This window comes from Vulpes vulpes, chromosome 10 (assembly GCF_048418805.1).
Source record: "Vulpes vulpes isolate BD-2025 chromosome 10, VulVul3, whole genome shotgun sequence".
NCBI lineage: Eukaryota > Metazoa > Chordata > Mammalia > Carnivora > Canidae > Vulpes > Vulpes vulpes.
In genome coordinates, this window is record NC_132789.1 from 24,618,233 (window position 1) to 24,641,058 (window position 22,826).

General features: G+C 56.0%; 2 protein-coding genes across 9 annotated transcripts in view; one reads left to right on the forward strand and one right to left on the reverse strand.

Moving 5' to 3' along the window:
* The window catches only part of CCDC157 (coiled-coil domain containing 157), a 16,318-nt gene extending 1,793 nt beyond the window's left edge, over positions 1-14,525 (forward strand). For 3 of the 6 annotated variants that reach the window (XM_025985980.2, XM_025985979.2, XM_025985978.2), the window contains 11 exons: positions 2,095-2,234; positions 4,283-4,541; positions 6,288-6,459; positions 7,195-7,840; positions 8,585-8,662; positions 9,015-9,205; positions 10,386-10,562; positions 10,730-10,898; positions 11,953-12,092; positions 12,546-12,634; positions 12,721-14,525. In XM_025985980.2, the coding sequence (XP_025841765.1) occupies positions 4,294-4,541; positions 6,288-6,459; positions 7,195-7,840; positions 8,585-8,662; positions 9,015-9,205; positions 10,386-10,562; positions 10,730-10,898; positions 11,953-12,092; positions 12,546-12,634; positions 12,721-12,970 (2,160 nt within the window). In that variant the 5' untranslated portion in view covers positions 2,095-2,234; positions 4,283-4,293 and the 3' untranslated portion in view covers positions 12,971-14,525. Of the gene's footprint in view, positions 1-2,094; positions 2,235-4,282; positions 4,542-6,287; positions 6,460-7,194; positions 7,841-8,584; positions 8,663-9,014; positions 9,206-10,385; positions 10,563-10,729; positions 10,913-11,952; positions 12,093-12,545; positions 12,635-12,720 lie in introns of all 6 variants that reach the window. The other 3 variants (XM_072723156.1, XM_025985981.2, XR_011994686.1) reach the window with 2 other exon arrangements.
* A 129-nt stretch (positions 14,526-14,654) lies between these two features.
* Positions 14,655-21,801, reverse strand: RNF215 (ring finger protein 215). 3 transcript variants are annotated; one of them, XM_025986013.2, is made up of 9 exons: positions 21,415-21,797; positions 21,014-21,157; positions 20,463-20,534; positions 20,297-20,382; positions 19,684-19,840; positions 16,172-16,291; positions 15,937-16,080; positions 15,576-15,678; positions 14,655-15,488 (listed from the first exon to the last, which is right to left on the reverse strand). In XM_025986013.2, exons 1-9 carry the CDS (start codon positions 21,706-21,708, stop codon positions 15,466-15,468), a joined length of 1,143 nt encoding a protein of 380 aa, XP_025841798.2. In that variant the 5' UTR covers positions 21,709-21,797; the 3' UTR covers positions 14,655-15,465. The 3 variants fall into 3 exon arrangements, with proteins under 3 accessions (XP_025841798.2, XP_072579258.1, XP_072579259.1); XM_072723157.1 differs by having other exon boundaries at positions 14,655-15,678; positions 21,415-21,799; XM_072723158.1 differs by having other exon boundaries at positions 15,131-15,678; positions 16,172-16,288; positions 21,415-21,801.
* Positions 21,802-22,826: the final 1,025 nt, after the last annotated feature.

Here is a 22,826-nt window from a genome sequence, read left to right on the forward strand (position 1 = left end):
TGTCTTCACCAAGTCCCTTCATTGTCCCTAGGGATCCAGGCAGTTAGCAGTCCTGAGTCAGAGGCTGACAACTGGGATATAGATAATTTCAGAGTTTTCAAAATGTTTTCATGGTTGTGACCTTGAATTTCAGGAGGGTCATTGACCAGGAGGTAGGCATAATCTTTACCAGCGGGGTAGAGTCCTATGACTCAATGAAGGAAGGGGCTTGCATGTTGAATGGGAGTAGAGAAAAGGCTCCTTCCCTTCTCTGCAAGTCAAAAGTCTACCTTGAGCATGAGGTAACTGAGGAGAGGGCGAAGTCCACCCAGTTAGTGCCATCACCTGTATGATCTCAGAAATAGTCAATGCGGGGCTGGCAGCTTCAAGCTGAGGGGTTCCACTCAAGACCCAAGAATTACAGAGAAAACGCATGTCAAATGCTCCTTCACTTGTCACACACCTAAGTGATTCTCAAACCATGTTTCTGACTTAGAAATCCCCAATATTCAGAAGAAATGACATAAGATAACTGGCTACTTTTCAATGTTGTTTTCCTCTTACATATTATTGATGCTTTGGCATTTGTGGCTGCTTATCAGAACCAGAATCTAACAGGAGTTGGTATCTCAGATGGCCCCAGATAGCAGCTATAGTTATTTGACCTGACTCTGACCCTGAACCCCAGAGCCTACAAGCTAGCCTGACAGCCAGACATCCAGCTTATTTGAGGGTGAGCAAGTCAGTGTTTCTTGATGTCGTCACAGACAAGTTCCTGAGTTTTAGATGCTTTGCCTCCTGAATATGCCTCCTCCCAGGGCAGGATCGCTTGCTTGCTTACTTGCTTTCCTCCCTCCCATTCCAGGAAGGAAACCCAGAATCTTTCAGTCTGTTTGTTTCTGCTTCATTCCTTGGAGATATAAAATCTCACAGGTGGTGGCCATATCTCATGAGAGTCAGTCACTGTGGCAACATATGTGTGCGGGCATGTGGGCCTGTGTGTCTTTGTGAGTGTTGTAGGGTGGATACTCATTGCCCTGTGGATGGAACTGACAGAGCTAACACACCAAAATTTGCCACCCTGTACAGATCCTCAGAGGTAGGCGGTGGCTCTTAGGGACAGGGCTCTGTGTGTCCTTCTCTGTCCCTATTCTTGACACAGTGCCCAAAATGTCAAAGTACACAGTCACCATTTGCTTAATGAACACACAGGGTCTGACCCTCTATACCTGCACTGTCCAGTAGGGTAGCCACTAATCTGTGTGGTGGTGCATTTGAAAATGGTAGCTGGTCCAAACTGAGGTGTGCTGTAAGTGTCAAATAGATACTGGATTTTGAGACTGAATGTAGAAAAGACTGCAAAATAATCTCCTTAATGCTGTTATTGATTTCATGTTGAAGTGATAGTATTTGGGGTTTATTAGGTCAAATAAAGTATTTAATTAAAATTAATTTATTTGCTTCTTTTTACTTGTTTTGTGGCTAGTAGAAAATTTAAAATCCCATATGTGGGTAGCATTATATTTCTTTTAAGTGCTGCCCTACAAGCAGCGTGGCCTGAAGACAGAGCAGAGATGTTGGATTCAAGAATCCTAGCTCCCTGAGTGACCTTGGGTTAATGTCGTTATTTTTTTTAAAGATTTAAAGATTTAAAGATTTAAAACTAATCCCTTAGTTTCCAGAACCTCAGGTTCCTTGTCTGAATTTGTATGTATTTTTTATTTATTCATGAGAGACTCAGAGAGAGAGAGGCCATAGCCAGGGGGAGAAGCAGGCTCCCTGCTGGGAGCCTGATGCAGAACTCGATCCCAGGACTCCAGGATCACAACCTGAGCCAAAGGCAGATGCTCAACCACTGAGCCACCCAGGCATCCCATCCTCATCTGTATAAAAGAGGCAGATTCAGGAGGTAGCACACAGTAGGTCCTGTGGTCAGGGCCTAGCACTGTTAAAGCACAACCTCTGTGCTCAGGCTCAAGACAGATGACCCCACATAAGCATTCCTCCAGCCCAGGACACCCTCCCCTTCTGGGACAGCCTCCTCCCTGCCCTCCTCCCTGCCAGGAAGCCTTCCTGAATGCCCATTCACTCATTCTTGCCTTCATCCATTCTCAGGTTGAAGAGCTACTTAGGGCCAGCTCTGCACTAGAGACTGGGAGCCAGGCACCTGGATGAGCCTCTGACCTGAACCCCAGAGCCTACAAGCTAGCCTGACAGTCAGACATCCAGCTTCATAGGCAGGCACCTGTGCAGAGGTGAGTTGCCTTTTAAATGATCACTCTGGCCATATACAGAACAGACTAGGTGGTGCTGGGTAGAATGAGGGTGACCCCTCAAGGAGGCTGTGGCAGTGGTCTGGAGAGAAGATGGAGCGTCCGACAAACACAGTGGTGGGTTCTCAGTGTGGTCTGGACACGGGATTGGCAGCCCTGAGTGCTTGGATAGGGGGTAAAGGAAGTACCCCGCTGCACATAGTAGGGGTGCCATTTTCTGAGATGAGTGAGGTTGGGCTGGAAGTGGGTTGGAGTAAGAGAGATTCCTGGACTTGCTGGGGATCAGAGAGACCAGCCATGGCCTAAATACTGCCCACGCAGCTCCTGCAGTGGAGGAGTAGAAGTGCTTTCTGCTGCTGAGAAACCCACAAAGGACAAGGGACCCTGCCGCAGGGTGGAGAGAGACCAGGGCTGCCCAGCCCTGAACAGAGAGAAGAGGGTGAAACTGGCAAGTCATGTGATGAGCCACTGGAGAGCCCAAGATAATGTCATGCTTCTCCACCTTCTGAGTCAAGGACCAGGGACCATTCATCCAAATCACTGGCTTCAGATATCCGCAGACTCCAGAGGTGGATAAGAAGCATTATGTGTGGGCTGCAGGGGGAAAGGGGAACATACAGAAGGCAGGCAATGGCTCCAGACAAAGATGCTCTTTGCTGTTGTTGCTGCTAGTAATAGTAATCACAAGACTAATGGTTATGATTGCTTGAATACTTTTACTGGTGTCTTGCCCTAGATCAAACACTTTATTCATGGATACCTTTAATGGCCTCATAACCACCCGGCCTGGCTGGGGATGGTGTGCCCACGTTACAGCTGAGATAGCTAGGGCTCATAGGGGTACAGTGACTTACTTGCCTGAGGCCATACAGCCAGGAAAGGGCAGGACTGGGATTCTGTATTCACATATGATGGGCCCCCTGTCACCAGAATGATCAGGTTGGGTATGGATAAAAATATTTAGATTTTCCTCTCTTACACCTTAGAACTTATTTTTCCCCCAAATCAACATATTTTTCTTTGTGGATTCTTTTCATTTCTCTATTCAGTTACTCAGTCATTCACTTGCCAGTGAGCCTCTACAATGGGCCAGACCTTAGGCTGGCCATATGGTGGATTCCAGTGGCTAAAGTAAACTGGGGCCCGGCCTAGAGTGTGAAGGCCATTCCAGCAGAGAGGGATCAGGGTCCAGATGGGGGAAGCCTAGAGAGATTATCCAACCCAGCCTGGAGGGTGCTCAGGGAAGGCTTCCTAGAGAAGGTGATTTCCAGAAAGCCTGAAGGATGAGAGGAATTAGGCAGCTGATGGGAATTGGATGAAGAAAGCATGATTCATACAGAGTAGACAGATGGGCCCAGGTTCAGAAATGAGTGCCTGCCCCTGAGCCGCTCCTTGGAGCTGACAGGAGTTGGAATGCAGAGTGTAGGATGGTGGTATGGGGACTAGAAAAGGCTGGGGGGAGACTGCAGCCAGAGGTGGCCTTTCTCCTAAGGGAGCTCTGAGGGGTGTTGGCCAGTGTGACATGGTCAGATCAAGTTTGGCCCAGATCTCTAAGGTTGAAGCGCGTCATTTAGAGGGGGCAGACCTGTGGCCCTGTCAGAAGTGATTGCAATGGTCCAGGAAGGAGATGATGGTAGCTCAATATGATCCAGCACTTCCTGTCACACTGTAGGCACGACTCTCAGTCGTCAATAGCCTGTTCAGTGGTTTGCTGAGGGAGAGGACTGTGGGTACTTCTTGTTCATAGATGTATACCCAGCCTTTAGTAGGGGTGTGGCACACCCAGGCCCTTGGAGGAACTGGTAGAGCCATGGGATTGGCAATGTAGACGTGGGACAGGGTGAAGGAAAGGGATTCTGGTGAGGTGTCTCCACAACCAGGTAACAAAGGGCCTGCAAAAGACTCTTCCTCAGGGTCTAGGTTGGACTTTTAGCCTAGATCTAACCAACTGGGCAGATCCGGATGCTGAAATTTCCTCCAGCAGCAACCATATGGCTCTGGCTAACAGGGATCCTCTCTGCTCACCCCAGGAATCACGAGGATGGCACACCTGCTGGGCAGCCCGTCCTGCATGGACAATCTGCGCAAGGACCTCACTGACCTTCAGGGAGCCATTGTGGACGTGTTCTCTCGTGCTGGGCCTGTGCGCTTCCCCTCCTGGAAGTTCCCTGACCGCGTGGCCTGTGACCTGGACATGGTGGCCCTATTAGAGCACTATGACCACGTGCCAGGTGACCCCGAGTTCACGCAGCTGTCCCATGCTGTTCTGCTGGAGCTGGTCATCGACAGGTGAGGGCCTTGACCAAACCTGGTGATCTCAGGGTGCTTGCATCTACCCCTAAACCAGTAGACCAGCCTTGGGATCCCCACCCCCAGCAGGGATCACATTGGTAACAATAGTCGCCTTTAACTGAGTACCTGTCAGGAGGCTGGCCAGCTCAGGGCCCTCAGTGATCTCAGCTTCTGTCATGTGCTGTGCTTTCTGATGCTCTCCACCCTCAAGGAATTGCTAGCGCCCCTATAGGTCCCTGCAGCCCTGCACCTCCAAGGGCTGCCTCTGTAGCTTCCGTGAGCTGCCTCCTTAGGGTTTCCATGCATCGGGGATATCACAGCTGCTGCTCAGAGTTTCCATCCCAGGCCCTTTTTCCTAGTGTTTCGGGGGCTATGCTGTTCCTACTGCAGGTCACCAGGTCAGACTTGGGATATGATTTTCCAGACTCTGGCTCTATTGGGAAGATTGCCCTGCAGCCCCTCCACTTCTTCGCTGTCATTAAACTTAACATGGCCGTCAGCCTTCCACTTTCTGGGGACCACAACCCAGGTTCCCCGTGTTCCAGAACCATACACATACTGAAGTCATGGAAGCCTAACAGGCAAGGACACCAGCAGCTTGGGGGGTAACCTGCCTGGGGACACCTGTCCTCTATAAGGTGAAGGCTCTGAACCATGTGAAAGTATTATTTGTAACCTGTGAGAGGCTAATACATAAGCATAGAACACATCATCCTTATTCCGTGCCTTTACGTGTGCTGCGCCCTCTGCTAAGAGTGCCCTGCCCACCCCTTCCTGGTCTCTGGCCAAGCCCTGCTCATCCATCAAGGCCCAGTCTCCCCATGTGCCTGTGAAGCTATTGCTGACATGTCTCCTCCACCCTCTCTGTCCAGGCCATGCTGTGTCTTTCCAGGTGCTTTCCCACCCCTGAGTGCCACCCCAGGCAGGCACAGTCCTCCCATTCATAGCGGAAGACACCTTGGCACAGATTGGGGCAGGGCCTGAAATCAGGTGGTACCTTGTCCCCCAGACCTTTTTTGCCCAAGACTCCAGTAGGTTTAGGATGACCTCTCTGCCCCGGGAACAAGACAAGGTTGCTTAACCTGCCCAGATGTTTTGTAAATACAATACCTCTTCCTTTAAGATAGCATGGTTCCCATTCAAATACAAACTTGTCCTTCTAATGCCTCTCTTCCTTAAAAGCAGCTCGACTCTAATTTTGAAAATCAAAGTTGGGATAGACACCTCTAGTGTCTAGATGACACTTACATTTCCGATGTCACAGAAGCAGCTTGCCGTGCAGAAGACGACCCTGACTAGGATCAGGAAACTGCTGGGTGCCCCTGCCCTGCATGCTCACCCTGAAGCTGTGGGCAGGCTCACAGATGCTCGCAGGGTCTCAGCTCTGTCCTCTGTAAGGTGAAGGTTCTGAGCCACATGATGTACTACAGCCACCCACCTAGCACTTGCCAAGCATGTTCCATACAACTGAAGCGAGACCCGGTCTACCAGAGCATCCCAGTGTGGTGGGGAATAGCTGGGCAGAAGTGCTGTCAGGTGGGAGGCCCAGGCGAGGCCCCCAAGTTCAGCCTTTGGGGAGGGCTTCCTAGAGGAAGTGGCTCCTGGATTGGGTTTGAAGCGGGTCGGGCAGAGCATATTCCAAGGCCCTCTAGGTCCCCAGAGCCAGAGGCTACTAGTCGTGTGGTGTGCAGGCACACTGGCACCAGGTTCTGTCCTAGCTGACCCTGCCATCTCTGCCCACAGGCTCCTGCTGCTGCTTCAGAGCTGTGCAAGCTACTTGGAGAACCTTGGTTTGGAGCAGACGGTGCCCCCTGCCCGGGCTGTGGGGCCCTGCATGTCTGTGGGGCTCACAGTGCGGCGCTTTTGGAACAGCCTGCTGAAGCTGGGCATGATCTATCAGCAGGCATCCCCTCAGGTGAGCTGGCTACCCTCACACCTGTCCACCCTGCCCCAGTCCCAGCTTCCTTGCACACCACGTGTGTAACTTCCGTGGGCTTCATGCTGCTTGAAGGAGACAGTGTTAACTCTGGAGCCTCTCAGTCGAGGGCCATGCGGTATGTAGTCAGCAATGCAGGCCTAGGGAGTCATGTCTGGACTACCTGGCTGTGCTGTTTATGTTGTGGGACTTTGGGAAAAGTCCCTACCTATCTTGAACCTTACTTCATCTGTATGGTGAGAATAACAACAGTCTCTCCATTTTGCGGGGCATTGTTGGGTAATGTTAACATTAGCCCCATTTGTTATGGCTTATCCTGTAATCTTCACAAATCTCCGTGAGAAGGACCACCATCACCATAACATGGAGGAAAGGAAAATTGAGAGCAACTATGGTGACATTAAGATCAAGCTAGTCCACTAGGCGAGAACCCTATGACGTGCAGCTGTGGCTTCACTGTTACACTTCTGGTATCATGCATGTTATTACATGGAGCCTGGGGCTGGGACAGGGAGCAGCAGAGAGTTGGCCTGTGCTTGGTAAGTTGAGGCAGCATAGAAAAAAGGTTCTCTCTCTCTCTCTCATTCACATTGGTATCAGATAATATCTAAGGATCTGCACATCAGGAGAGGCTGCACAGAATATCTCCAGGATACTGATCACCTCCCAGGCCTGTCTCCCTCATCTGCTTTCCCTTTCTTTTCCTGACCACAGAAAAGGGTAAACCAAGGTGAGAACCTCACCTCTAAGCCCACAGCCAAGGGCGAACCAGCCAGGAGCCCTGAATTTGTGACTGCCAAGTTCATCAAGCCCCCCTCCCCGATGCCAGACCTGCCCCAGACCTGCCAAGAGCTGGACAGCCTCCCCATCAGCGTCCCCCTACAGTGTCCAACCAGGACTGCCAAGAACAGTAGGAGCGTTCACTCCCAGACTGTGGAGACAGCGCTGGTGCCCTGCGATGCATGCATCAGCGTCCAGGGCAGCCTGCGGGAGGTGGGCAAGGTGATCATCAGCCTGTGTCAGAGCCAGAACTTGCCCTCGTCCTTAGGCCAGTTCCAGCAGTTGGTACAGGACAGCATGGGCCTCAGGCCACTGCCGGCCACCACCATGGGCCACTGGGCAGTAGAGCAGAGCAAAGACTTGACACGCCTCACTAAGCACATAGGTGCCCTCACTCAGCTTGTTGGGCCACTTAGGGCCCAGCTGGAGGAGGCTGAGGGGCAGAAGGATGGACTGAAGAAGCAGGTGGGCCAGCTGGAACGGGCACTGCAGCAGGAGCAGGAGGAGCGGCGGCGACAGGCGAATGAGGCTGCACAGCACCTGGTGGAGTGGGAGCAGAACAAGCAGCAACTGCTCAAAGGTCTGTGTCCCTAGTTCAAAGGCCAATTCCTCCCAGAAGCTGTCCTGGAGACCCCTAGTCTCAGGGCTGGCTACAGCTTTAGCGCGGGCCCTCCCAGGAGCAGACCCCATAACAGGGCTGCAGGTACAAGTAGTTGGTGTCAAGAAACCCAGGCCAGGGAGTGGCTAAGAGATACAGAGGGAAGGCTGCTCATCAGGCTGGTTATACCGCAGGCATCTGGAGCTTAACCCCATGGAGGAACACTGGAGCTGGTGCTGTAGAATACATGGCTCAGAGTTGTTCTGTCAGAGGGCAAGGGAGCCGGAGAATTCATCTGCTCACTCCTGTGTGTCATCGAAGGGGACTCCCTGGGGAGCTACAGCCCTGGTACCTCCAGCTGGCAGAGCAGCTGCCTGGGCTTCCATGAAAGCCATCGGGCAAAGACACAGCTATGGCACCGGAAGTGGGCCAGCACCTGCTGTTGTTGTGAGGCCTGAGGGATTTGGGCAAGTCACTGGCCTTTTCTGAGCCTGTTCCCTCTGTGGAGGACGCTGAGGCCCAGAGAGGTGTAGAGACATGGCAGCTGGCCAATAGGAAGCAGGGTGAATGGGGACCCAGGCCTTCTGGCACCTGCCCAGAGCTTCTGCAAACCCAGGCAACCCTTCCACACAGCAACAGCTGCCACTACCCTGCAGGGTGCACTGGGAGTGAAGGCGCTGGCCAGGCCCAAGGGAACCTCTGACGGACCTCTCTCTCTTGCCATAGAAACAAGTGACCTCAAGATGAAGGTGGCTACCCTGGAGGGGGAGCTGGAGCAGCAACAGGAGTCCATGCAGGCCATGGGTGAGGAGCCCCATCATGTGGCCCTGTGCCACATGCCCTGTGCTCAGTGGTGCAGCTGGATAAGCACCCTCTGTCTCTGTCCCCTGGGCTTCTGGGGCAGAGAGAAAGGGACCACAAGGATGGGCCTGACTGGTCGCACTGTTGGGTGGGGTGCCATCTCCCACCCAGAGAGCAACTTCTGTTTGCACAACCCACTTCAGGAAGGGTTCAGAGCCCCATTTTGTGGCTAAGGACACTGAGGCCCAGAGACAGGCTGTGACCCCTCCCACCCCACCTAGGTCAGAGGCAGTGCAAGGCCTTACACCCAGGATTCCCCTGCTCTGCCCCTTCCCGTGCCCAATCAATTCTGCAGAGACAAAGGCCCGGCAGCTTCAAGAGGAGGCTGCGCGCAGGGCAGAGGCCGAGAGGCAAGTGCAGCAGCTGGAGGAGCAGGTACAACTGCTGGCCGGGCGGCTGGATGGGGCCAGCCAGCAGATCCACTGGGCCAGCACAGAGCTGGACAAGGAGAAGGCTCGTATTGACAGCATGGTCCGCCACCAGGAGGTGAGGCGCCCCCAGCACCTGGAACATCTGCAACAGAGGCTGCTGCAGGAAGAGAGCTCCACTGGTGGGGGGTAGAGGCTTATCTATGGAGTACCTGCTCTCCAACACACACCCACTGGGGAAACAGTGACCCAAGGACAGATACAGCCAAAGGAGGCCTTGCCTTGTTCTGGAGGAGCTCCCCAGCCACTGCAGCTTTGCTGCCAGATGGCTAAGAGGTGCAGGGAAAGTATAGCAGGGGGCCACAGAGGGACAGTCACCCAGGACAGCTTCTGGGAGGAAATGGCCTTTGAACTGGATGCTAAGGGCTAGTGACTAGTCTATCAGGAAGGATAGGGAGGGCAAAGGGTGAGGCAAGGCATCGGATAAGAGTAGGCTGAGGGAGCAGGTGGCCTGCCATCTAGAGAAAGGGATGGGTCCGGAAACTGTCCTGACTGGTCTTCCTCTCAGAAGCTCGGTGGGGAAGCTAAGACCCCAGATAGAAGGCCCCAGCGTCAGGCATGGCCCAGGATGGGAAAGCCTTTCAATCCCAAGCAGGTGCTCTTCTCAGTGCCCTGCGAACAGTCACAGTCACCAGATAGCAGATGTGTGCTGTGAACGAGGTGCTGGGCTTTGGCCTCTGTAGCCCTCTTTTTTTTATTCCTTACCACAACGGTAAGAGGTAGATACTCTTGTCATCCCTATTTTATGGATGAGGAGACTGAGGCATGGTGAGATTAAGGAAATGCCCAAAGCACCACAGCTAGCCAGAGATGGAGCAAGGACTCAGAGCATACCAGCACTGGTTCTTCCAGTTTTGCATTCAGTGGGTGTCAGGAAATGGGGGTCCCAAGTGATGTGGGCTGATGGGACACAGGAGACTTAAGGAGAAGCAGCACAGTGTATTGGCCAGAATTCCTCTCCGAGTGGAGACTGTGACTGGAAAGAAGAGGGGACTAGACTGATAGTCAACTGCTTTCAAGGGGGCAGGGGTTGGGGGGCCTGGCCCTGACTGGGCTGGGGGAGTACAGTGGGCTATGCACCCGTCTCCCCTCTGCCCCTTCTGCTGCACACGTGTGCACAGCCTCCCCTGTACGTGAGGCACAGGGGGAGGGTGGAAGATACTGTAGCCTTCTTTGTTCTGTGGCTGGGCCTTGCCCCGTGGGCCTCACAGCCTCCCTGCTCGCCCACTCTGGCTTAGTCCCTGCAGTCCAAACAGCGAGCCCTGCTGCAGCAGCTGGACAGCCTGGACCAGGAGCGTGAGGAGCTGAGGGGCAGCCTGGATGAGGCCGAGGCCCAGCGGGCCAACATGGAGGAGCAGCTGCTGAGTGTACAGAGTGAGAGGGAACAGGGACAGAGCCAGGTCTTGGCCCAGCAGGTAGGAGCTAGCAGGGTAAGGGTGTGGGCTGGCTCTTCCCTTTCACCAGAGGGGCCTCTGGCCAGCTAAGTGCCTATAGACCTGTGCTGTGTCTGGATGGGAGGGGGGTGCCCCAGGGGAGCCAGGAGCCATTCCTTGGGCAAAACTTGAGCCTCTCCCTGCCTTAGGAGCTGCTGCAGAGCCTGCAACAGGAGAAGCAAGGCCTAGAGCAGGCCACGACGGATCTGCAGCTGACCATATCGGAGCTGGAACGCGAGCTTGTGGAGCTGAGGGAGCGGGAGCGGCTGCTGGTGGCCTTCCCAGACCTGCACAGACCCATCGAAGCCCAGATCCCAAGTAGGGGCCCGGAGGTAGTGGCCAGGGCATGGACAGGCAGCTGAGGGCTCACCTGGGCAAGACACTGGAGTCTGCAGCTCCTCAGCCTGCAGCATGATCCCTACCAGGTCCCCAGAACGCACAGGTGCTTCATGTGTTATCTACTCTGTGTAGATGGGAACATGGAAGCCCAGAAGGGAGGTGACTGCTCCTAGTCGCATGGCTGAGTCCATGTGCAGGTCTAACTGCGTCTGTAGCCTGTGCTCTTTACCGTATCACATACCAGTCCTTGCTCAGCGTCCTTGTGTCTTCCATCCTGGTGTCTCCCCAAACCATACCATGGAGCTATCTCCAGGGGCACAGCCTCAGGTGTCCAATGTCATGCATCCCATGGCATAGGAGAGCTAGGTACCTGTCTCAGCAGAGGATGGGATGCCAGGCAACCTAGGTTCTCATTCCAGGCCCTCCAGCCCTCATCCTGGGAGGGTGAATCCACTTGAGAGCTCTTGGAGGATCCACCGAAATTTAGCTGGTCACAATAGGTCATCAGTCCTGAGTCCTATGTGCCAGGCCCTTCCGTTGTCTTCTTATCCATGCCACAAGATGGGTAACAGCCCTTTTACAAACTACAAAACCAAGAAGCAAAGCAGACAGCAACTTGCTCTGGTTCATGGAGTCAGAAAGAAAGCATATTATCTTCCAAGTGGTGGGAAAGAATGTCTTTGCTGAATTCCTGTGACTCATACTCCGGAGCTGGCTACATGACTTAGACAACTCACTGTCTCTCTGGCCCTCTGAAAACAGGAAGCTTTGGAAAGAGATTCACTCTCATCTAGTTACAAAGTCTCCAGGGAGTTTGAGGTCCCACTCAGTTCTTAAATTCTACAATGCTATGGTCACCTCCCAGCAGGTAGAGAGTGGGAAACAGGGATCAGGCCTCAGGAGAAGGAAGACGAGGGGGGAGGCCTAGTGCACTGATCCAGCTCAGCTGTGTGTGTACCCTAGGAGGTCCTATTCCACTGGGCACAAGAGGCAGCCCTGGCGGGGTGAGATAAAAGACAGTATGTCCCTGCAGGCTCCGGCAACGTTACAGACGACATGGAGAGGCAGGTCCAGGCCAACGACATCCGCATCCGAGTCCTGCAGGAGGAGAATGGGAGGCTCCGGTCTATGCTGTCCAAAATTCGGGAGGTAGCTCAGCAGGGGAGCCTCAAGGTGTGCAGCCTGACTCCCCAACCTGAGAGGGCCAGCCCTTGGAACTTGGAGGAGGCCCCTGACCCAGCAGGTCTTCCAATACCTCCCTGGGAACCTATTGAAAGCCTGCCTCATCACATGTGATTTCCATGTTTCAAGCAGGCAGGAGTGTTACAGTACTTGCCAGTTCCAAACTCCCCCCTCCAGCTCTTATTACTTTTATTTCAACTACAACCTGGAGCCTGGTCAGAAAGCAAAACTTCCCACACTTACTGCAGCTGAGGTGGCCCTGGAAGGCTTCCCAATCCCTGCCCCTCAGAGGAAGGGGCTGCGGGTACTGGTTTGGGCCCTCTCTCCCCCTCCACGGCAAGGACACCCTTGCTGAACAGTACAGAGAGTTTTCCTGGGCCTTTCTGAATTTGGCTTTCTTTTTTTTTTTTTTTTTTTTTTTTTTGAATTTGGCTTTCTTTGCAGCTGATCCCGCAGGACCAGCTCTGGGCCCCTCCAAGCAAGGGAATCCAGAGAGCAGTGCCTGCAGCTCAGGCCCAGAAAGCATCCCCAGGGTGAGTAAGGCTTTGATAGAGGTGGGGCAGACGGGTGGGCTGGTCCCCCTTACTCACAGGGGTCTTGCCATCTGGTCCTCCCTCAGGCCCCTGGGCAGGCGGCACCTGCCTAGCAGCAGGACACCCAGTGCGGGCCGGACCCTACCATGCCAGCTCCAGGCATCCCCACTTCAGCACTCCTGCAGTCGGCCCAGCAAGTCCTCCCTGGAGGACATGACCCACTCAACCAACTGTGCTCAGAACCCCATCCGGGCCTTGGCCAGGCTGAGGAGGAGACTGTCACCAGGCCAGGGACAGGCCAGCCCTGCATACCAGCCCCAGGAACGGCCCACATAGCCTGCTGTGCAGTGGGGCTGGGGGGCAGGTGGCTGGCAACCCATTCCATGTAATAAAGCCCCGGCCATCTCCCCACAGCAACCTTGGCCTTACATCACTGGCTGAGCCAGAGGCAGAGTCCTCCCTTCCCCATTTTGGGCAGGGACCACTGAGTCCCCAGCCACGGAGGTCATCTGCAGCAGAGGCCTGGCACACTGTGGGCCTTCAGTAAATCAGCACTACCTGCCTCCGTCCTAACAGAGCAGTGGGAGGAGGGCACACCAGAGAGAAAAGGAAGCTATAGCGCCTGGGCCAGGTGAAAGGCAATCATTCAGCCCCCTGGGCAAAAGGATGGCATGGACTCAGCGACCCCTACCAATGAAGAGCAGGGTCAGGATAGGGGGTATGTCAGGGAAGGAGGACAGCTACCAAGGTAGGCCCAGTGAGGAAGCAGTCAGAAAAGGGGGTCCTGGCTCTGGGCTCACAGGCATGCAGAGGGCAAGGAAGCCTTCCCCAATGCTGAGCTGGGCCTGGGGCCTCCTGCCCCAGTTCTGAACCTGGGATGGGGACCTTAAGGACCCAAGATCAGCTCTCATTTCACTGAGGAACTATTCACATTCAGGAAATGTGAGTCAGAGGCTTTCTCTAAATCCAGGAGGTTGGATCCCTAGAAGGCAGGGCAAGGCCTCACATAACCAGACCATGGGACACTCAGCAAGCTCTGGCTTTCCCAGGCCTGTCTCCTGGGGCCCCAGCACTGATGCCACCCACTTACACCAGGCCCGCCATCCAGTTTTCTTCACGAAGCCTCCAGCCTGTCCTGAGTTGCTGAGTCCCTCGTCCGTGAAGGATAGGCTCTAAGGCCTTGCTGAGGACTCCTCAGGGTGGGCACTCCCAGCTTGATATGACATTTTCCCCTGGTGAGGCCAGCAGGTAGGGTGCCTTCACTCAGAGAAGGGTTGAGAGGGGCTGCATATGTAGGTGAACTGGCAGGGCCACTGTCTGCCCAACTCTGGCTTCTGTCAAGCCTGGCATTCCTGAGGGAAGCTGGGAGGCCCTGGCCCTGGCCCTGCCCCTCACAGGTGAGAACCAGCCCTTGGGGTGGGGTTCCGGAGGCAGGAGGCATGGGCCCAAGTCCAGAGGGAGCACCCATCACAGCACAGCTCCCGTCTGCTCACAGTTCTGAAGGTCAGAAGTTCAAGCCTTGTGGCTGGGTCCTCCGTTTAGGATCATCCAAGTATCTGCCATGTTACCTTCCTGACAGCTCTGGGAAAGAACCCACTCCCAGGCTCATTCTGATTGTTGGCAGAGCTGCTGTCAGCAGAGGCCACTCCTAGCTCTTAGAGCCTTCCTTGCCCGCGGCCCCCTCCATTTTCAAGTCAGCAACAGAGAATTTCTCACGCACTGAATGCCCTTCCTCTTCTTCCACCAGGCCAGAGAAAACTCTCTGCTTCTAATGAGCTCTCATGGTTAGGTTAGGCCCTCTTGGATACCTCTTGGATACTTTCCCTATCCTAAGGTCAACCGTGCCATGTAAGATAACCTAAGCATGGGAGTAAAATCCATTAGACTCACAGTTGCAGGTTTATAACAAGGCGTGTTCATTAGGGCTGGTGGGATCTTGGGGCCCATCTTAGAATTCATCTCCCACAGGCAGTAGAGCCCAAGGCGACTTTTCTGTCTTGAGACATCCACACACATCTGATAGCTTATGCTAAAATATATCCATGTTTACTTCAATATTAAACCTCCCCTACCCAAATCTTAAAAAAAAAAAACCCGGCTGCCCCTGAAAGATGCACCACATTGATCCTGCAGCTTCAAGTATCCTGGTCAGCAACCTGTAGCCCGGCCAAGAAGCACAGGACTGGATGGCTTCAGAGGCCTCTGGTCCCAGCCAGGCCTGGGAAGGGAGCCCAGCTGGACAGGCAGTAGCACTTGCAGCTCCTAGTGTCCAAGGGTTGAGGGCATTGTCAGGGGAGGGGCCTCTCGGTTGAACATCACAGCTTTGACCAACATGTGTCCTGAAAGAGGGTCAGGCTGCGGTGTCCCCAAGGCCAGATAGCTCCTCCCACAATCCAACCCCCAATAAATAAGCATAAAGCCTGGCCAGCCACTGCAGCCTCAGTCCCCAGGGGTCCCCCAACAGGCAAGTCAGAGAGGTGCCAGGGCCCTGGGAATGGCTGCACGCCCCACACCCTGGGCAGGGGCCTGGGGACCTGGGATCTGCCTGTGAGGAGGACAGAGAGCCCCCCATGATGGAAGAGAAAGGCCCCAACGTGGCTTCTCTTTCTTGACTGGCAGGTCCAGACCCTGCATCATTGGACTGGGGGCTGTGGTCTCTTCTTCCCAGTATATGATGGGATGCCTTGACCTCTGCAGGGGAGGCCCCTATCCTTCCTCCCACCAGCAGGGCTTCCTGTCCATCCCGCTGTTCTGATCCAGGAGCTCAGGCCTGGGGCCAGGGTGCAGGTGGGAGGGTCCTGTGCCCACATGCAGAGACCCAACTGGGGCAGCTAATCATCTGAGTAGCGGTTCCCTGTAGGATAGGAGGGAAAAACAGGAAGGGAGGTGTCAGGTGGGGAGCAAGTATAGATAGCCAAGGGCCTCCACCCCAGGTGCTCACCCAGGACGTTGAATTTGCACAGCGGGCAGGTCTGCTGAAGCATCAGCCAGGGGTCCACGCAGTCTCGGTGAAACTCATGCTTACAGGGCAGCACCCGGAGCCACTGCAGGGTATGCAGGAAGGGTTCAGGCCACAGAGTCAAGGGCTGGGGGGATCTCCAAGTGGGGATCCCTGGCCCCCACCTGAGCAGTGGAGCTGAAACTTCTGTGGCCGATTGCACTCCCCCACCCCCTTCTGCTTTCTAGTTACAGTAGGAGCTGGCAGGATAAGGACCCAGTAAGCATGGTTCTGGGGTCTCGGGAATAGAGAGAAAGAGACATCATAGGTCAGCTCATGGCTGGCCACGGCCCAGGACACTAACCTGCTTATTGCAGAAGTAGTCCAAACACACAGCGCAGGTCTCAGCACCAGGTTCTGGGGGGCCCTGTGCTGCCCTGCCCAGACGGCAGCGCCGGGTCTTGAGGGATGCCAGCCTCCGCACCACGCGGTGCTTGAGCAGATCCACCTGGCAGGGGAGGGCAGGCACAATGAGGCCAGCTGGAGGGCTGGGGGCACCCGGGTTCCTGGGGGAGTGGGGGGTGGGGGCTGGCTCTCACCTGGCCTCCAGGTTCCCGCTGGCTCTGCCTTGATGCCTGCCGCTGGGCCTGGAGCACGAGGCCTGTGCAGAGGAGCATGGCCACCAGCAGGATGGCATTCCACAGCTGCTGCAGGGGCTTCTGGGGAGAGGAGCAGGGTGTCAGGAGTGCCAGGGCCACTCTACACTCTTCCCCCTAGGAAATCGTCTGAGGACCGGTCAGGTAAGGTCCGTTGACAGCATGTTCCCTGCAGGCTCCTGGCTTCCTCTTCTGAAGCCTCCATGCCTCCCATTTGTGCTCCCAGGTTCTGCCCCTGCTGTCTATACAGCTCCTTGTCCAGCTGCTGAGGGGACCCACATCTGTCCCCAGTGCAGGCCTCTCCTGGGCAACAAACTCAGGGTTTTTTGCATCCTTGGAAGCTTCTTTCTGGCAGCCTCACAGACTCCCCAGCCCAAGACCCTATCACCTTCCCATCCCTATCCCTACCCCGTACTTCTCCGGCCTACTTTTTGTCTTGGGTGCGATCACCTACCCACTCATCTGGGCTGAGCATTCCCATGGTTCCCTCTTAGGTGTCTCAAGCACTCCTCCCATCCACCCCACATCTCTGCTCTTTGGGTGCCCTACTCCAGCCTCACCAGCCCGTTTCTCACAGCTATAAGAATGTCCCTGGCAAACCTGATCACGTAGGACCCCTGCTTGACACCCTTCCCTGCGATGCCCTCACCCTCAGGAGAGAACCCGAAATCCTCTAGCAGCCATCTGGCAAGGCCCTAGATCTCCCACCCCTTTGGTCCTTTCAGGGTCCCAGGCTCTTTTTCACGTTCCCAGGTCTTCTTCACCCCTTCCCTCGGCCTTTGGATGCCCCTTGCTCCAGAGCTCTCCCTGACCACAGGGCTAGGCAGATGCTCCCCTCTTGCCTCCCCTGCCCAGCCCAGCCCTCCTCACACTCCACCGTGTGCTTCCTTGTCACTGCCCTTGGTGGTCCTCAGGCTCCCACCAGTGGGAAGGAGCCACATCTGACCTGCGTCGGCATTTGAGGACTAAGAGGGGCCTCAGTTCCTGGGGTGGGGATGGGGGGCACACCCTGACCTGGACTTAACTCCCCCCATGGTGGTGTGGCGGCTGTATAACTGTATACCTTTGACAACAAAACAGCTAGCTCAGGAAACGTGCCAGAATAAGCAAAACTCCACCGGCTCACGCACACAGGCACTGGCTCCCAGGGTCTCTGAGGTGTTAGGACTAATAAATGCATCCATTTAAAAGCTTTCTGCATTCTGAGTAGCTTTCTGCCATCATGTTTGTCCCCTGCCAACAATGAACCTCACCTACTATCAGGTTGGGGGAGGGGGGCCGAGAAATGATTTGCTGTTAAAAGAGAATATCACTCTGGACAAGGCTGGGTGCTGCTAATGTGACAAGATGCTGCTCTGCTCAGAGTGCAGGAGGCACGGGAGAGGCCATTATCAAGGTATTCATGAGCCCCAGCTTCCCATTCCTCACCCTCTCCCCTCTGGTCTCTGTGCCCTCATCTTCCCTGGACAGTGGTAGGACGGTGGCACCTGCTCCAGGAAGCTCTCCCCAAGCCCCCAGGCTAGGTTCGGATGCTTCCACTGTATCCCAGAGGGCCCATGCCCACCACCAGCTCAGTGCTCGCCCCAGCAGAGCGACAGCCCTGGCCTGTCTCCTCCCCAGATGGGACCCCTGGAGCCCAGGGCTGGAGCTGCCTTGCCATTGTGCCCTGTGCCCTGCTGAACCAGGCTGACACGTGGCAGGACTCACTGAGTCCTCTGCAGTGTAAGCTCTCCAGGGCAGAACTGGAGCTCCATGCTTCGGAGCAGCCTGTGAGGCAAAGGGCATGGCCAACTTGGGGCTCTGCTGCAGGCTGCACACCCAGCCTCCTCAGGCTGAGCACATCTTAGGGACTCCCAGGTGAGGAAGGAGGGCAGGGTCTGTCCATCAGAGCAGTTGGGGGGGGGGGGGGAGTAGTTCATCTGACCTTTCTGATACATAGGTGTGCAGCTCAGCCCAGGCTAGAAGGATGGGCCCTAGAGTTGTGGCTGAGCGCTGTCCCCAGCCACCCTTGAGACACCTTGGCTATCACGGCTACCCAACATTTGTACGGGCCCCTCCTGGCCGGCAACTCAGCTATTCAGCTTTGCCCTCTGTACCAGCCAGACTGATGTGCAGGCTGCACACATTCCCACTTCCAGGCCTCTCGCCTAGCCCACTCTTCCCCTAGCTCCAGTCTTTCTGTGGGCTCTTCTTTCATCTGACAGCCCCTCACCAACTGCCTGCCCCACCCAGAGGTCTGTGTGGGCTGCCCTCCAGGGGGAGACCCAGTGGGGCTTTTTCTTTCCAGAAAGCCCTTTCACTCCCCCAGTCCCAGTGCATGCTCCCTTCACACAGCTGCGGTTCAGTTCCTGCTGCTTGACAAGGAATTAGCACATGTCTGGGCTGAGTTGCCAAGGCCTTTTCATGTGAGAGTTCCTCTCTGCTCATCTCTGAGCCCTTCAGTACAGTGCCTGGGTCTCACGGGATTTTTGGACCCTCCACAGCCCTTCTCGTCGAGCCCCATGTGTTCTAGGATCTCAAAAGTTATCTGGTGACTGCTAATTTATTCACTTGTAACAGTCAACATATTCAGAGTAGCAGGAGCTGCCCACCTGCCCCATGCCCACGATGCGCTTTCTATACACACAACCCCCTGACAATCCTGTGGCCTGTGCTGTTCCTATTCACAGGATGGGGAACATGAGACCAGAGAGGTTAAACACTCAACCTGAGATCACTCAGCTAACATGGCAAATCTGCCTGACTTGAAGCTGCCTTGCATGGTCCAATTCCACTGACATCTGCTGGAAGCTGCCTGCCAGTAGACCAGGTCATACCTGCCCTGACAGAGCAGAGACTCGAGAGAAAAATCCAGGGCCTAGTAAGACACAGCCCCAAGAGACAAAGTCACATTCCCTGACACTTGTACACTTTGGGCTGTCCTAAGGATGCGATGAAGGGCCTGACAAAGCACTGCTGCGATTTAGAAGAGGGAGAGAGGAACAGTGAGCTGAGGTTGTGAGGGAAGCTTCCCAAAGAAGGCAAGCAGACCGGGACATAAGGAGACAGAAAAAGAGTGTCCACGCCTGCAACCAAGCATGGAAAAGGCCTAGTGGCAGGAGGCCAGGGCGTGTGTGAAGGCCAGTAAATGGCATAGGCTGGCAAGGTATAAGGAAGAGACTAGGAAAAAAGAGTAAACAGAAGAGCTGTCAAAGCTAGCCTAAGGAGTTTAAACTTTATTCTGCAGGCAATGGGGAGCCAAGGAGGGCTTCTGAGCAGGAGAATAATATGGCAATAGTAACTGATACTGATTATGCATGACCCCATTAAGCACTACACTGAGTACCCACCACGTCAATGAATGTTCATTATAGCCCTGGGAGGTGGAAGAAGTAGGCCTGGCCACCAAGGCAAGGAGAGGTCTGAGATAAGACATGTGTGCAGCCCACCTGAGACTCCTCTCCCCAGGCACCCACCTGCTCCTGGGCCCGACTGCCTCCCAGGCACACCAAGTCCTGCCATCCTCCATAGCCATCCTTGGAGAGGCCACAGGTGGTCCACAGGGTCAGCTTCCACTCGATGTTGGCTGACAGCGACTCTCCGCTGGTGATCTCAGCTGTGGCCTGAGTCCTCCTGGGAGGGAAAGCCACAGAGGGGCCAGAGGGAAGGGCTCTTGGGAGGAGAGACCCAGCACCACCTACCCCAGCCTTGTAGAAAAAAGATACCCCCAAGTATCATCCCACAGCCCTTCAGCTTTGGTCCCCAGGCATTTTCCAGTTATTGGTTTTTCCAGTTTTCGTGTCAGCCGGGGGGGGGGGGGGGGGGGTTGGGGGGGCTGCAAGTCTCAGAAAGAACCTGTCAATCAGGAATCCAGCTTCCTGCTCTCTGGAGCCAATTCCCCTGTTCTCCTAGAGCTACCTCTTTGCTCCAGTGCCCTCACCCATTTTTCAGACCAGGAGACTACAGTCTTAAGGTTAACTGGAAAAGCCCTGGTCCTAAGACCCCTGAGACCATGGCAGATTCAGGCACCCCTCCCAGGACCACCCAGGCTCCCAGACCCAGTCCTTTGGAGCCCAAACCCCAACTCACTGCAGCAGTGCCTCTAACAGCTTGGTGACGTTGGAAGAGTAATGGAGGACAATCACTGGCCTGAGCAGAAGCTGTGATATGTCTAGCTGTAGATGGACAAGGAGGTCAGCTGGCCTTGGTCCCTTCTTCCCTGGCCTGCACACCCCCATCGCCTGAACCAGTTTACCTCTCGGACCACGTTGTGATTCAGGATGAGGAGGAGCAGGGCAGAAGCTCCCAGGAAGAGTGCCCTCCGCATCTGCAGGGGGACAGGGAAGCTAGCTGGCAGCCTGCCCACACACCTGTCTCACTACCCACGACCACAGTTCTTAGCTCCTGACTGCAATGAGTGTTTCCTCTGGATAGACTGGCTGTACACTCCTTGAGGTCAAGGGCAGAAATTCCTATTCCTCCTGCTATTCCCCCAGATGTTCTGTGGGATCCAAACAATTATGTGCTTCCCCTGGTCCTAGCAGGACAGGCCTGCCCACAGCTCTCAGCAGGAACTCCCCGTCAGATACTCTCAGAGCCTGGTGGAGCTTCTTGACTCTGTATGGCCTCCTCCCACCTCTCTGCTTCCACTCCACACGGACTCAATTCTCCAAACTGGGGTCTCTCGCCTCACCCGGGCCCCAGGGTTTCTCTGGACGCTCCCTGAGGGCCCACCTGGTGGTCTGGCTCTAGCAGATGCCTTGAAACCCCTTCCTCCAGCCCCCTTCCCGCATACACCCCCTGCACCTGCTGGACCAGGGCCTTGGGATAGGCCTGCCGACCGCTGCCCTGACTCTCCTGGTGGAACTGGGCAGCCTGCTCCTTGCCCACGTATGCCACTGCAATCCAGCCTTCTACGGGTACCTCCTGCTCAGCATCCACGATGTCCATCTGCGGGGCAAGGGACCACGGGCAGAGGGAGGAAGGGGAGGAAAGGAGGTTGGACACACAGGGGATGCAAGGCCAGGGCTTGGGAGCGAGTTTGAAGGGGAAGGCGTCTGGATCTCAAGTTTTGGAAGCCGGGGTTTGAGGCCCGGGCAGCCTGGGGAGGGGGCGCTGGGCTGCTGGGGCTCGGTCCAGGAAGAAGGCCGGATCTGGGTGCGGGGTGTACGCGGGGCCGGCGGGCCAGAAGGCTCAGCTGCGCTCACCAGCAGCAGGCGGCCGCCCAGCGGGGGTGCCGGGCCGGCCTCGGGGCCGATCCTGACGCCCTCCAGGACCAGAGCGTCCTGCCGCGACAGCCTCACGTCCACCCGCACGGCGCGCGCCCCGCCCCGCCCCGCCCCGGCCTCGGGCTCGCTGCCGTCCGCCGCGGCCCCGGGGCCCGCCAGGCCCAGCCAGAGCGGCAGCAAGGGAAGCAGCAGCAGCAGCGGCGACGGCGGCGGCGGCGGCGGCGGCGGCGGCGGCGGGGGCGACCTCGGCGCGGGGCGAGCGGCGGGGCCCATGGCCGGAGCCGGCGAGCAGACGAGACAGGGGAACCGGGGGTCCCGGGCGCGCGGGGGGGGTTGCGGAGGAGCGAGGCCGCGGCCGGACGGGGCGGGGCGCCGGGAGGGGCGGGGCCGGGGCCGGACGGGGCGGGGCGCCGGGAGGGGAGTCCTCGGTGGCTCCCGCGCCCGACCGGGCCGCGCGCGCCCCCTGGTGGCCGCGGAGAGCTCAGGCGCCGGCGGCCTGGGAGGCTGGAGTGGGGGGAGCCCGGCGGGAGCGGGTCACACAGCTTCCGGCGTGGTCAGACGGGCGGGGATCAGAGCAGGGAGGCCGAGGGGGATAGCTGGAGACCTGGGAGGCAGAGGCACGATCCGGACCCCAGAAGGGCAGGAGCAAGGGACGTGTGGTGGCCTGGAGGCTGGCCGGCCCTTGCTGTGCGCCAGCCTTCCGGTCACACGGTGTGACCTTGGTCAAGTCACACCCTCATCTTCCCTGCGCTTACATCTCGCACCAGACCAAGCTCCAAGAGACAGAGAACCAGACAGATTGGTGTGGGACGCAGATGGGGGGGATTGAGGCAAGGGTCCCAGAGGCGCAGGAAGAGGGGCTGGGGGCGTTTTGCCTAAACAAAGCAGGCCAGACACAGCTCCTCAGTGGGGCCAAGAGGCTACGTCACTTTTCTGGGTAGTGAAATGGGCACGATATTAAGGCAGCACTGCCGGGGCAGCCCGGCGGCTCGGCGGTTTAGCGCCGGCTTCAGCCCACGGTGTGATCCTGGAGACCCGGGATCGAGTCCCACATCAGGCTCCCTGCATGGAGCCTGCTCCTCCCTCTGCCTGTGTCTCTGCCTCTCTCTGTGTGTCTCTCATGAATAAATAAATAAAATCTTAATAAAAATAAAGCAGCACTGCCTCATCTCCAACAAATAATCTCTGAAGCTTACAGGAATGTGAGAAGTCCACACACTGTCCGAAAACTCATCATTTTCTCCAAGGGTTGTGGCAGCTAGAAATTGTCTCCTCTGAAACCTCAGTCTTTTTTTTTTTTTTTTTTAAGATGTTATTTATTTATTCATGAGGGAGAGAGAGAGGCAGAGACACAGACAGAGGGAGAAACAGGTTCCATGCAGGGAGCCTGG